The sequence below is a fragment of the Sinocyclocheilus rhinocerous genome, unplaced genomic scaffold, assembly GCF_001515625.1.
Source record: "Sinocyclocheilus rhinocerous isolate Xijiao unplaced genomic scaffold, SAMN03320098_v1.1 scaffold7614, whole genome shotgun sequence".
Classification (NCBI taxonomy): Eukaryota; Metazoa; Chordata; class Actinopteri; order Cypriniformes; family Cyprinidae; genus Sinocyclocheilus; species Sinocyclocheilus rhinocerous.
The window spans coordinates 25,811-40,597 of NW_015636941.1; the positions used below are offsets into that span (position 1 = coordinate 25,811).

General features: G+C 37.7%; 3 protein-coding genes across 3 annotated transcripts in view; 2 read left to right on the forward strand and 1 right to left on the reverse strand.

Moving 5' to 3' along the window:
* LOC107748318 (AP-4 complex subunit epsilon-1-like) overlaps positions 1–1,412 on the forward strand; it is a 20,184-nt gene extending 18,772 nt beyond the window's left edge. Inside the window, exons 20-21 of the mRNA XM_016563062.1 lie at positions 781–941; positions 1,079–1,412. Coding sequence (XP_016418548.1) covers positions 781–941; positions 1,079–1,239 — 322 coding nt within the window. The 3' untranslated portion in view covers positions 1,240–1,412. The remainder of the gene's footprint in view (positions 1–780; positions 942–1,078) is intronic.
* Positions 1,413–2,624: 1,212 nt separating this feature from the next.
* Positions 2,625–7,561, reverse strand: cyp19a1b (cytochrome P450, family 19, subfamily A, polypeptide 1b). Its single transcript, XM_016563060.1, has 9 exons — positions 7,392–7,561; positions 7,165–7,315; positions 6,151–6,305; positions 5,888–6,064; positions 5,195–5,309; positions 4,850–4,961; positions 4,604–4,766; positions 3,976–4,217; positions 2,625–3,135 (listed from the first exon to the last, which is right to left on the reverse strand). The coding sequence occupies exons 1-9, from the start codon at positions 7,534–7,536 to the stop codon at positions 2,872–2,874; spliced, it is 1,524 nt and encodes a 507-aa protein (XP_016418546.1). The 5' UTR covers positions 7,537–7,561; the 3' UTR covers positions 2,625–2,871.
* A 1,508-nt stretch (positions 7,562–9,069) lies between these two features.
* Positions 9,070–10,517, forward strand: LOC107748319 (von Willebrand factor A domain-containing protein 5A-like; the record flags this gene model as incomplete). The annotated part of the gene is made up of 4 exons (XM_016563063.1): positions 9,070–9,337; positions 9,718–9,920; positions 10,003–10,225; positions 10,339–10,517. Coding segments are annotated over exons 1-4 (645 nt in total), but the record flags the coding sequence as incomplete, so codon positions are not given.
* Between the last annotated feature and the right edge of the window lie 4,270 nt (positions 10,518–14,787).

Sequence of the window (14,787 nt, forward strand, 5' to 3'; positions counted from 1 at the left end):
TATATATATATATGTATATGTGTGTGTGTTTTAGTGCCGTTATTGTTATGGTTGTGGTGTGGTCCCACTTTATATTAGGTTGCCTTAATTGCTATGTACTTCAAAAAATAATTACAATTTACTTAGTGTTCACATTGCATTGCAAAACACTTCTGCTGCTCTTGAGGTGGGAAACGGGTAAGTTTAGGGACAGGTTTGATGGTATGGGTAGGTTTAAGGGTAGGTTAAGGTGTAAAGCTGATGAGACATGGGTCAAATTTTTGAGCAGTTTTGCCGGGCAACTTTTTTGAGCAATGTTGTTTGGGCACTTTCCCATTGAGAATGGGTTACAAATTTCCATCTGGATACTTTAGATCGGCCATGGGCCCTGTGTCTCACCTGGTTGCCTGTTGATGGCAACATTGCTCAAAAAGTTGCCCCATGTTTCATCAGCCTAAGGAATGGGTCAACAGTGAATTATAAATGTAATTACAGATGTAATTACATGCATGTTTTTTTTTAAATATAAGTACAATGTAAAAACATGCATGTACACCAAGTTCATTGTATCAATTAATATGAATTATTATGTAATCCAGTGAGGTTAAAGATGTGCACATTTTCACCAATTTCAATCAACCAATTTCAGGTTGCAATTTCTAATAATTTTTTTTGTCCCCCCCACTGAATATAAAATGAAAGTGAAACACAAATACCAACAAATGACTTCAAAGCATTTTACTTTGTTACGAGCTTTTTGACTTTGAGACTTATGAACTCATTTCTCTCTGTCACACACAGGCCTTTGGTTGTAACCACGGAGGAATATGGGAAACTCTGGCTGTCTCTGTCTCATGACGTCAAACAGAATCTGAAACTGCTCACAGATGCCGGCGACCCGCTCAGAACCACCCTGAACTCTCTCAAAGACGCCCTACAGCTACATGTAGTGGACATCATCGGTAAAACATATTGCAGTTCACTTACTTTCACGTGATTTGCAGTCATTTTACATTCCGTTTCAAGCATGCACCATTACTGACTATAATTTACACACTATTTAGGGAAGCAGCCCATCAGTCATGTGTTGATGTTTCAGGCTCAGAGGGAATTGTAGCATGTCGGCTGCTCAGCGGCGCCCCCTGTCTCCTGCACTGCAGAGTGAACGGCACTGCTCTGGCCATGTGGCTGCGCTCTCCTCATCCTGCTCTCCCAGACTGCATCCTGTACCACTGCCAGAGAGCGCTCGCACACCACTGAAGACCTGCAAACTCCCCGCTGAAACTTCCAGGGAAGCTCCTTGACAAAATTATTTCATGCAATGACCGTTTGAAAGCAGTACCTGTGTACTGCTTGTCTTATGCCCTGACTAATAATTTTAATGATATATATTTTTTGTACACAGTTACTGAGCTGCATTGTGTCACACTTACATACAGTAAAAAGTATTTATTGATTTTAAACATTTGTGGTTTGTTCTGTCCTGGTAGGTATATTCGTGTTTATTTGCAGAGAAAAAAATAAATATGGCATTGTTTTCAAAATGTCATTTTATTCACTGTAGTTACCGGTAGTTATCGGTACACTTTATTAGAGCAAAAACCAGAGTAGTTTTGCATATTCCGCAAAAGCAGTGCGTATACGGCTATCAAATATTTCTCTTATTTTCATAATATTAGAAATATTTCAAGTGTCTAGTATTTATTCTATTAAATATTTTCTTAGTTTTCTCAGTTACGTAATACAGGTCAACCTCAAACAGTAGACTACTGTAGATTATTCTTATAAAACACGAAACGAAAACAGACCCCATTTACTTTTTTACAAGTGCACATCATTCCAAAGAAAATGTTTGTCTTCATAATCTTTCATAAAATCTTGCTTCACTTCTTAAGCATCATTCATCCTTTTTTGATTGACATCACTTATTTTTCAGCGCCTCCCTCCATTCATCTCCATTCTGGTACCTATCATTCACTTTTCACAATACAGTCAATTCCAGTAAATAAAGTTCTTTTCTCATTAATCATGTAGTTTAAACACGTCACATTATGGAAGTAAAATGGCTTGTGAATGCCATTTCCTGTTAACTTTGTAGTTGGTTAGTTTGCAGCACTACAGCAAATAATCACTTTAGTAGTATTGTAGATTAGATTAGTACATGTGACAAAACCGATGGTTTTTGTTGTCATTGCCCTTATGTCAGCATAAACTACAAACTTAGTGAGCTAGAACACTAAAGGGATAGTTCACCCCAAAATGAAAATTCGGTCATTAATTACTCACCCTCATGTCGTTCCAAACCTGTGAGACCTTCGTTCATCTTCGGAACACAAATTAAGATATTTTTTGCTAACACGATCAACGCACAGAAACGCTGTAAGGACATCGTTAAAATAGTCCATGTGACAACAGTGGTTCAACCATAACTTTATGAAGCTACGAGAATTTTGTGCGCAAAGAAAACAATACTAACGACTATTTTAACAAAGTCCTTACTACGTTTCTGTTCCTTGAAAGTGTCAGTTGCATTGCTGTCTATGCAGGGTCAGAAAGCTTGGATTTCATCAAAAATATCTTAATTTGTGTTCTGAAAATGAACAAAGGTCTTACGGGTTTGGAACGACATGAGGGTGAGTAATTAATGACAGAATTGAACATTTTTGGATGAACTATCCCTTTAAAATTTCACCAAGTCATGATATGTCTATGTTTTGGTCAAGGATGTCTATATCGCAGGCTGACTGGTATACATCGAGTCTGAGGTAAGTTCAACTGTTTGTGTATAGTAAATCAAAAAAAACAAAAAGACATAGAGAGCCCACTGAAAATTTTTAGGTGAAAGGAAATTACTCAGCGCACCTTTAAAGGTTTCTATTCCTGTGTTTTTTCTTAGGCGCTCAGGTGTGGGTCTCCGCAGATATTCTGAGCTCGTGGAATGAAGCGCATGGCCAGGCAGTCGGGATCCTCTTCTATGGGCTGCATGGAGAGGTTGTTGGTCTGCTTGATGGTGCTGACGGTGCAACCGTGACGAGGACAAACCGTGAACCTCGACAACAGGGTCACCAGGATGGCCTTCGTCATCACCATGGCGATGTGCTTCCCGACGCAGGCCCGCGGGCCGCAGCCAAACGGCTGGAAGTAACGACTGGGAACCTGAGAGGGAAGCGGGCACCATTACGCTATTACAGTGGTAAAATGATGATAGCGGATGGTAATGCACTACCATAGTGGTTATTTCAAAGAATGTTATGGTATTTACATGGTACACATCATAATGATACTATATGATACCATATTCATATGAAGTCTAATGACATCACAAGGTGTAAGGTATACCATATTATCACTATGGTATGTTCAAAAGAACGTGATATTGAAATGGTATATACACAAAAACATGGTATTACCAGACCGTGTCCAAAAACATAGTAATACCACAGTATCTTTTCCTATTTCCATTTAGAAATGCTAATTCTCTAGTGTAACAGGTCAATATTGATTATTCAGTTTTTGGGTAGATGTATATTTGTAAATTTGTAAAAGACTATGAATAATTGATATAAAATCTACAGAAATACCAATTTATGAGTCATACAGGTTTGTATGGCTTTTTGATCTTATATGTCTGATTGTTCCAGTACATACAGTGATCACAAAGTTTGAATTAATTGGGTTTTTAAAAAATAATACGGTATTAGAAGTCCCAGTACCATGTTCAGAAACACTGTAATACCACAGTACTTTTTTGAAAGTGTGAGAATTCACTCGCATTTCCTCTTTTTATCCAGAAAATGCTAATTTTCTAGTTTAACAGGTCAATGGTGATTATTCAGTTATTGGGAATATGTATAAAATATTTGGAAATTTGTAAAAGAATATGAACAACTGGTAAAAAATCTACAAATGTACCAATTTATGAGTCAGAACAACTCTTTAAATCCAGGTTTGTATGGTTTTATTTGATCTAACGTGTCTGATTGTCCCAGTACTTACGGTGTTCTCAAAGTTCTCCAAGTTGAATTCGTTGGGTTTTTGGAAGAACTCAGACTTGTGCATGCGTCCGATGTTCAGGATGAAGTTCGTCCCCTTCGCCACTCGGTAGCCATCGATGTAGTCGTCCTCCAGAGCCCGTCTCATGATGAAGTCTACCACCGGATGGAACCTCAAAGACTCTTTGATAAAGCGCTCTAGAACGTTCAGGTTCTGCAGGTCAGCCGACTCTACATCCCGCTCGCCTGAGAGGACAAGAAAGACATCTTTTTGCATGAAAAAGGTAATGGGAAATTGAGTTAAACCAGTTTCTGATGGTTTCTAGCCAGTCCTTCTTGGACAGTGGACCAGCCAATGTCCAAGAAGGACTGGCTAGAAATCATCAGAAACTGGTTTAACTCAATTTCCCATTACCTTTTTGGTCAATCTAGGCCAATCACTTGGTCTAGATTGAACTACTAGTTGTTGGGGCCAAGACTGACCTGGTAGACCATCTTGGTCATGGCTGATTAGAGCTGGTAAGCCACCTTTACAAACTAGCTACCATGCTCCTATCACCATGTTGACCACCTTAAAGATTAACTATATAGTTTCAGATGTTAAAAGTTGTCTTGTAAATGTTTAACCATACCTATCTGAGATTGTATCTCCTGTATGATCTGCTCCTCCACGACGGAGTTCTGCTTCAGCAGGAGAAGCATGAAGAACAGACTGATGGAAAGGGTGTCTGGAGCGGCGATCACCATCTCCAGCACACATTGCCTCACGTCGTCCGCAGACAGCTCATTGTGGTTCTACAGACACGTGCAGTAAGTTAACATGTTGTGTTGCTTTAATACAGGAGATGGCACATAAATAGAGTAAGTGTTCAACACACCTGAGCAAATATCAGCTCTGTTGCGAAGTCCGTCTCATCCAGCTTCTCCATGCTATTGATGGCCTGTCGCTTTTGCTCCACAAGCTTTCCCATTTCATCCTGCAGCTCTTTTCTGCAAGAAAACACTTCTTTAACGGTGTTTATAGAGCTTTTAGTGATTTCTGAATTTATGCCACTAAATTAGACTTCACCAATCAAATTAGAGGTAATTTGCATAATCCTTAAAGGTACAGTGGCAAAAATGGCTTTTACTTCTACACGTCAAAGAGAGTCATTTTGTTATTAGTACAAAAAACCTTGACACCATACAGTACATACAAATGATAAAGTCTGAGGTGGACTCACGCTGCCAGGTGGTATTTTTTGTACACAAAGTTTAGTCTGAAGAAAACGTCTGGCTGTATGAGAACCGCCTGCCAGGTACTGAAATACCGGTGGATCTTTATCAGCAAGTCTTTCTCTGTATTGAACAAGCATAACGAAAGATGATGCTTACTGTGAAAAATTCTAATTTACAACTGCCTTTCAAGGTCATTTATATTTTATCGGAAGCAGTGTTGGGGGGACACATTACAAGTACCATGCGTTACGTAATCAGATTACTTTTTTCAAGTAACTAGTAAAATATCTGAGTTACTTTTTCAAATAAGTTTTCCCATTTACTCATTGACACATCCTTCAGCCTGAGGGTTATTCATTTCACTTTAGGTGTGAAAAGGCCTTTAAAGTTGCCAAAAATATACCTTTTGGGTTATTCTTTACTAAAAAAACAAACAAGCAAGTCCAGCCCAGGTGACAGAAAGTAATGCCATAAATGCATGTAATTCCATAAAAAGTAACTAAGTGACACAATTATTTACTTTTTATGGAGTGACACAATATTGTAATGTATTACTTTTAAAAGTAACTTTCCCCAACACCCATCAGAAGTACTAAAAATGAGAGTTTTACAGCCTTTTCCTTTGTTAATATATATAATCGAAATAATCAGATCAAAAGAACCATATATTTTTAAGAGTGCTTGTATTTCAGTCTGACCATTGAGAGGGATTCTTAGGAAGAGTCTATTGGAAACATCGACAACGATACAGCGCAGAAGATTGAGTACATCCACATGTCCCGAGTGGTCTGTGAACTCCTGCAGGACGTTAAGCTGTTTGTTGGTCGCGCTGACACACACATCTACTGATTTCTGGAGACCCGGACCTGTAAGAGCTAGAGTACACACACACATAAACAATAGATTCTGATGAATGTGTGTATGAACTGTTCTGAGACCAGTTTCAGTGAATAACACCCACCTTTGGTGAAATACGTTCTCACTTTCTTCCACAATGCGATGTTGCTGTTGAAGATAATGCCTTGTTCAAACATACCAATGCACTGCAGACCTTTTTTACTGGCAAACCTCCCAGTGTAATTATTGCTCTTCAGAACATGATACACGGCAGAGGACCTGAAACAGTTTTACATTTTTCACACTAAAAATGGTGCCTCAGGTGTTGCATTCCTCATTTGAGGCAACACTTAGTGACATAATTAGGTTGTATGGACTTGAGTAGCAGACTGTGCTAATAAAAATCATGTTTTGGCCTTATAGGGGGCGCTCTTGAGCACCTTTTTGAACCATGAAATTACTTGATCTGCAACAGCTATTCAGTAAAATTGATGATAATCAATAATGAGGATAATCAACAACAAATTTCATTATCAGTAAAGCTGCGGTGACATTGACGGTTGTTCAACAATTTTTCCCGGAAGAAATCCAGTAGAAATCAACGTAATTGGGATTTTTCCGTAAGAGCGAAAAAATCATTTGCAGAGAACCTCCATTGTTGACTAGTTGTTTTAAAGTTTTAAAATGTATACATTTGTAAATCAATTACTTTTGAAACAATTTAGTTCAAGTGGCTGTTTTTTAACGTTAATTTGAATTTTAATGAATACTTTTGTATTTTGAATTCAGTTGTGATTATTTTGGAACAAGTGGTAACATTTAAAGGGATAGTTCACCCAAAAATGAAAATTTGATGTTTATCTGCTTACCTCCAGGGCATCCAAGATGTAGGTGACTTTGTTTCTTCAGTAGAACAGTTAGACAAACACATTAAAACATTTTAGAAAAAAGTTCCATGAACAATGTAGAAATAATATTTTTGTGCTAACATTTTGAGAATATCATTCAAAACCAGATCACTTTGAACAATTATTACTGGAAGAACATTTGTTCATAACATTGTGAGAACCTTGCCAGAACATTCTGAGAATGTTCCCTTTTAGCTGAGTGAATGACGTTTATGTTTTTGAGAATTTACTTGCTAAGTATAAAGGTATCTTCTCCGTTGATCCAGACCCGAGCAATGCTGCCATATTTTTCGTTGTAGTAGTTGCATGCGGAGCCGATCCCCATCCACAGGAACCTGCTGTAGCTCATAATCGGGCCGAGACCCAACCACCAACCCGGACCTGAAAAACATGGCATCACAACCAGCATGACCAGTCGGTAGGTTGTTCCCAGTAAATCTGATTGGTTTTAACTCACCTGGGACAGCTGATTGGTTCCTCCAATTCTTGGCTGTAAATATTCTGTGCAGCAGAATCAGCAGTAACGTCCCTGTCAATGCCAGCAACGTTCCCTGCACCGCTGCGGCGATGTTTACCGTGCCCTTGACCACCTGCTCCATCATCACATCATCTGCAGACACACCCTGTGCACCTAAATATGATGAAGTACCTTAAAATGTTGGAATCGGCACTGTAGAACTGCAATAGAGTTTGCTGTTAGCAGGGGCGTAGCCATCATTTCAGAAGTGAGGGGGACAGAAATGTTTTATATATATATATATATATATATAACATTACAACATAACATTTCTGTAATCTATATAACCTACCAGTCAACAGTTTTTGAACAGTAAGATTTTTAATGTTTTATAAAGAAGTCTCTTCTGCTCACCAAGCCTGCATTTATTTGATCCAAAGTACAGCAAAAGCAGTAATAACAACGGTTTTATTCAGAGGTGTGTCTAACTGATTTATTTAAAATGTATAATTATAAAGTTATAAAGTCGGATTTGCGGGATATATACTGTGAGAAAATAAAATTGTGAGAAAATGTCAGAATTGTGAGATAAACACTCGCAATTCAGATTTTTTTCTCTTGCAATTGCAAGTTTATATCTCACAAGTATGATTTTATAACTCACAACTGATGTTTCCATGCAATTGCAAGGAAAAGTCAGAATTGTGAGATAAAAAGTCGCAATGACCTTTTTTTATTTTTATTCAGTGGCAGAAATGGGCTTCCATATAGTTAACTGAAAGTAGGCTATAAAAATAAAATGTAATTCAAAATATTAACAAAACAGTAGTTTATTAGTCATACTAAAATAACAGTGGTAAAGACATATTGCTTACTGACATATTGATACTGAATGATATTCTCGTCTAATGTCATGTGGCTTGTATGGACTATGTTTGTGATAATTTTGTGATGCTTTTTTTAAACTTGACATGCTACATGTTTTCACATTCTGTTAAATATCTAAAAAGAAGAAAGTCATACAGTTGTGGAACAACAAAGTAAACAGTCAACTGTTTCAAAAAGTCATATATTTATATGAACCATATGAAGTAAACTATCAGTATACCTATAAGTTCACTTTTAGTGTAGTTGCAGTACAAGCTAAAATTTTTGATGTAAACTAGTTGTGTACTCAACGTTTACTACTGTTATACTTAAAGTATACTTAAGTATACTTTTATGTACTAGAAAGTGGGCCAATTTAGTCCCAAGGAGTATTGAAATAGTACACTTACAAGTATACTACTAGTACACTGATATTTGTATACTTACTACATAAAGTATACTAAAAAATATACTTGAACTTGACTTAAGTATACTTACTAAAATAAACTTGAAGTATACTACTTTTTTGGTAAGGGTATATTTGGAAGCTGCTTAGAAATTTGCTCAAAAACCTGAGCGGTACTACAGTACTGGCTTATGCATTGCTTAATATTCATTAACCAAACCTGCGCCTCAATTTAAACAGCGTGACACATCAGCACACAACAACTTAACGGTCTCCGACTGATACTACCTGCAACGGCTTCATAAAATCATCTTCCACTTCCCCATACACCTGTTTGCGGTCACTTTGAATTAGGTCATCTATAGTAGTTTCGTTTAACGGAGCCTGAGAATGGAGAACTGCGGTCTTGTGTCTAAGTTCAGAACACAACGCAGAGTGAACGGTCTCTGATGCTGCAGCGGAGTTTCAACGACAGAAATCGTCTCTCTTCCTCAAACGTTAGAAACTCTCAAACATTGATTTGATCATTAAATTAGGCTTTCTTTGAAGATTTGAGACAGATTCAAAGGCAGTTGTTTCTCTGATTTTCACTTTTGAAGGTCTTCTAGTCATTTCCTCAAACGGAGCGAGAGAATGATGAACTGGGGTCTTCTCTCCGAGAAAAATGTGTCTGGTAAGTTATGAGTTCACTTGTTTACTTTTATTGTTTCCTAAATATTTCTTATTTTTTTCATATGTGTAAGAGCCAGGGTGTTAACACACAGACAAGTTAGTCGCGAGGTCTTTATCTCGGTATTACTGTAATTAAGGTGGATTTTAACCGAAAGGATGTTCATCCTATTTAGAAGTGTATTTTTCATGAATGTCATATGAAGCAAGTTGTCACATGTTCTGTTCTCCTTTGTTCACAAAATGTTAATTATATATCTATATGTTTATGTTCTTATGACAATGTAGAGAGTCTAATAAAAACTTAATCAAAGCTGTATGAGATATATTTGTGATGTTTTCTTCTGTATTAGTGATGTTTTTGTGTTGGTTTGTGTGCCTCAGTGCCTCTGAAGAGCATCTCGGTGGAGGTTCTGGTTCAGGATCATGTAGCCACAGTCTCCTCCACTCTGCAGTATGTGAATGAGGAAGAGCGCCCCCTGGAGGCCTTGTTCGTCTTCCCTCTGCCTGCTGATGCTGCTGTCTGCCACTTCAGTGCCAAGATCGGAGAGCAGGAGATTGTGGCAGAGGTGCAGGACAGAGAAACCGTGAGTCCAAATACAAACCCGCAGGACATTTATTTGCATATTCATATTACACATCACCATTTAACAAAACTATATCCTGCAGGCGAGGGATCGGTATGATGATGCTGTGAGTTCGGGTCAGCAGGCGTTTCTGTTGGAAGAGAGCGCAGAGAGTCCTGATGTGTTCAGACTGAGTGTCGGGTGTCTGTCGGCGGGTCAGAACGCTGCCGTCACCATCATCTACGTCACCGAGCTCGCTGTGCAGGCCGACCACTCGCTGCGCTTCTGTCTGCCGGCTGTACTCAACCCCCGATACACACCAGCAGGTACTGCAGCAGCTGCTGACACACACTTTATTAGAGGAGAGAAGCTGATTCTAACACACTCTGTGTGTGTGTGTGTGTGTGTGTGTGTGTGTGTGTGTGTGTGTGTGTGTCAGGTTCAGCTGCTGGTATAGTCTCAGAGATTTCATCAGGAGCTGTTCCCTACACGCTGACTCTCAGTGTTCATGTGAGCTCTCCAAAGCCCATCTCCAAACTAGAGTCCAACTGCACTCTGGATCCTCTAGTGTTCCTCCACTCTGATCACACTCAGGCTACGGTACTGTGTGACCCTGATCCGTTCTCTGGAGCAGAAGGAGAGGTCAGGTGCTGCAGATGTTGAGGGCATCAGGAGCAGGATGGTGGAGCTCAGTGTTCAGGCAGGAGTGAGCAGTGTTCATACAGCCTTCATTGCTGTGAATAAAGACAGCAGACAGACTGTGAAAGGACCCCTGCTGCAGAGAAGAGTACGGACACGCGGTTAGTGCAAGGATTGTGAACTTGTGAGGATATCTGTGTCCTTTTTTATTATAATATTACAAAATGATGTTCGTGTCACATATATTTTATATTTGCTGTGTTCAATTAATCAAAATATAAATGCTTTTTAGGGTCACAACAGTGTAATTTACAATCACAGATGAACTTGATGCGCATATCAAGTTTAATGAGTGTTCAACCATGTTTTTCAACATATGGTAAGTGCTCTGGTTGTGTGTGTATAAGTGACTTGACTATTTACTACTGCACATTTGATGTGTTCATCTTATTAGGATGTGAAATCAAATTAGATTATCACATTTTATAGATATGTGCTATATACAGAAAGTCATTGGATGCCAGTATGTGGCATTGGCTTTTGCCTGGAAAGCACCAATCACATTTTCTTCAGAAAATGTTGAAATGATAATTTCAACATACGGTTCCTTGTCATATCACAGTTTTCATTCGGTGTGTGCACTGCAGCTCATTTTGATGTGAAATGTGTTTGTTTTTTAAGATAATTAAAGGTAGGGCAGGCAATTTCAGAAAGGCTAGTGATAGCAAGTTAGCTTTGAAAGCAAGATCCCCACCCTCCCTGCGTAATCACTCTGCAAAGCCACGCCTCCTCCAAAACACATAAGCGTGCTCTGGTAGAGATGAGGCTAACCAGAGACACAATGAGAGATGGTGTTGGTGGCGTTTTAATTGCAACCCTGTCAGATTACCTCATGTCTCATTCACCGCTGAGAAAAATAATATTACGGTAATAGCGACTTTCATTCACGCTGGAACGCACTGATGACGTATCATGTCTGGGTGAACAGGGTGCACAGAGGTATGCAAACACATATTTTGAAAGGCAAGCAGGACAGCCTATCGTAATGTTCGGACCAAACATTTTGATTGGACGAACATTTTAGGGTCCTACACCTTCCACAAACGATAGTAATACATATAAATTAATTTAGACCACTTAACTTAGTGATTGCTTTCGGGATGTGAAGAGACTTTCAACCAGCATAACAAAAAATGTTTTTGAACCAAATCAACTACCCTGACTTTAATATAGGCTTCTTGGCTGTTTCTCCAGATCTGAATTTATTCTGACTTTTGGTTTCTCTGCCTGTAGACGCAAAAACTTCTCAGCCACGGGCGCATGGACGTCAGTCTAAATCACTGCTGGGTAAATGCACTTCAGTGTAATATTCATTTTGTCAAAGAGAGTAGTATGCAATGTTTGAAGAAATGATTGTTGTTTTCATGTTTTTTTTTGTTTTTTTTTACAAAACTGTTCAATTTAATTATTGGTTTACAAGCCACAAACCACAGCACTAAACAGAGAGCACTAAATGAGTCTCTGTCACTTAACAGTTAACAGGATGTGAAATTATTATTATTTTTTTAGGGAAACTGCGTCAAGCCCGGTCTAGCAATCATGGTAAGATAAATCATATTGACTACGCTTCTCTTACATGGTTTTGTGTTTGTGTTCAGTGAGCATGAGGAATCCTTTTTTGTACAGTATTAACTGGCCATCACAGAATCCAGAGCTTTGCCCTATTGAGAGCATATAGGATGTGCTAGAGTCGACTTTACAGAGTGGCTCAACTCTCCCATTATCAATACAAGAACTCGGCCAAAAATGTATGCAACTCTTGATGGAAATAAATGCTGTGATGTTGCATGACGTTGTCGAAAGAATGCCACAACGAATGGACAATATAATCAAAGCTATAGGCGGTCTAACAAAATATTAGAGAGTGCAACTTTTTTTGGACAGGCAGTTTAAAGTCAACTCCAGCACATCCCAAAGACTTTTAATAGGGTTTAGGTCAGGACTCTGTGGTGGCCAATCTCTCACAAATTGAGCCTGGTGAATCTTGGTATTGTCATCCTAGAACGTGCACAACGTGTACAGAGTGCGTCTTCCAACATTGTTGTTTGAAAAACAAAAATCTACGCACTGCATCAAAAAGAATTGTTGGCATACAACATACAAGAAACATAGGTCACTGCAATAATGATTCAATATATATACTTATATTTTTTTGTAAAAAATATATATTTTTATATTTTTTCTTATATTTATATATTTGTTATGTGGGTTATACACACACATAACAAAATTAAACATTGTTATGTGTTTAAAAAAAAAAGTTACTGGTCCAGAAATAATTTTTTTTTAATGATGTAAATGTAATTTGAATCAAAATATCAACTTCATAAATATTATTATGGGATTAATATTTTCCATAAATTTTCTTAATATACAAACGTGCAGTGTTGGAAAAAATGCAATGATTGTTTTAAAAATGAAACTAAACCGGAGTGAACCTGCCCTTGTTGAATCAATCATTCAACCAACTGACTGTCTTTATAAATGGCAAATTGAAGCATTGACTCAAAAATTTTCTCATTCAAAAATGCTGCATGTTGCTCAGAGACGGAAACAGTTCTGCTGTGTATTTGTTTTTGAACTTTTTTTGTGTTGGCAAAAGAGCAGCTACTGTCAGGATTTACTGAAGACACGCAGTGAAACATTAGGTGGGACAGTTATTCTTGCGGCTGACCTTATTGCTTATGCATTTGCTGGAGTCATCTTTCAGATGCAATGCAAACTTTATGGGAGTAGAGAATTAAATGAATCATCCAGGGTGATTTACAGTACTAAAGGTTGAGCTAGTCACTTTAACTTCACTGAGGGACCAGACAGGGATGCCCACTCTCTCCTTCTTTATTTGCCATTTTTATAGAGTCACTTGCAGCAGCAATACGACACAATAATAACATTAAAGGAATACAAGACTCAAACACACAACACAAGATATGTCTTTATGCAGATGATTTATTATGATGTTTATCCCTGTTCCAGAGCTTTTCTTGTTTGTTAGTTCTGTTGGATGTGTCTGTTTTTGGCTATTTCTCCAAATCTGAATTTCTTTTATGGAGGAGAGAATTAAATGAATCATCCAGGGTGATTTAAAGTACTAAAGGTTGAGCTAGTCACTTTACCTGTATTGTGCCATTATTTAAAACCCCAAAAAAGCAAGTCTTAAACTGTTTTGCGCTGTGTCATTAGTAGTTTACCCACACCTGATTTTCATTGGCTCTACTTGTTTGTGACCCTATGCTCATTTGCGCCGCTCTTGGTAGATTGCGCTGGTCATTATGTAAGTGATCTAACTGTGTCTGTGTTCTTTGATTTGTGCATTGTCAGTAGATCAGCCGCAGAACTTTGTGCTCCCATTAGTGCTGTTATGGGATTAAGCTTAAGCTAATTTGCCCTGCTTACTAAATCTGGTCCTTGGTTATGATATAATTAAGAAACATCACACATGTTATAAATGTGTGTGCTGTTGTGCTCATTTTTTTTTTTTTTTTTTCAATTTTTAGTTTGGGGCAGGTTTTAGCAATTTTCTTATGTGCTTTAGTCTTTAAAAATATTTCTATTTAGCTCTATATTATTATTTAGATTTATATTTATTTTGTATTTAAAAAATGTTAGTACTTCAGGTTTTGTTTCAGGTAGTTGCCAAGGCAACATTCCTTCAGTTTAAACTTTTGAACTCTAATATTTATGTTTTATTTTTTTTTTTTTTTTTTCAATGTTTAGATCTGGGCAGAAATGATGACTGCTATTCAACATTGAAGAGTAAGTGAATCAAACATACACACCAAAGGCTCTTTCACAGACTTGATTCAGGACATCGGCATTGTGGTGTACATATTTATAACTATTATGCTACATTGTGAATGAGTGAATGGCATCTAGTTACCATCTATAAAAATAAAAACATTATTTTGCCTATTTAAATTCAGATTTGTTTAAAAATGTCTCAACATTTGGCAGTACAAATGAGTGAGTACAAAGAACAGATGTTGAAAATTACAGCTTTTTGCCACTCACATCTTCTTCAGAAAATGTTAAAATCTGGTTAAAATGATGAATTTAACATACTGTAGTTCATTGTCTCTTCAGTTTTACATTAGATATGAGCAGCTCATGTTGATGTGAAATGCATTGTTTTCATTGTTTTTATATATTAATTATGGAGCCTTGCATGGTAAGATAAATAATATACTCT

Bases quoted from the DNA above. Each gene is read 5' to 3' on its own strand.
- cyp19a1b (XM_016563060.1), bottom strand. From the start codon at position 7,536: ATGATGGAGCAGGTGGTCAAGGGCACGGTAAACATCGCCGCAGCGGTG. The intron at 4,218-4,603 runs GTATGGTTAAAC...TTGTCCTCTCAG, and splicing joins GGAGATACAATCTCAGATAG to GCGAGCGGGATGTAGAGTCG. The intron at 3,136-3,975 runs GTAAGTACTGGG...CTTCCCTCTCAG, and splicing joins TGGAGAACTTTGAGAACACC to GTTCCCAGTCGTTACTTCCA.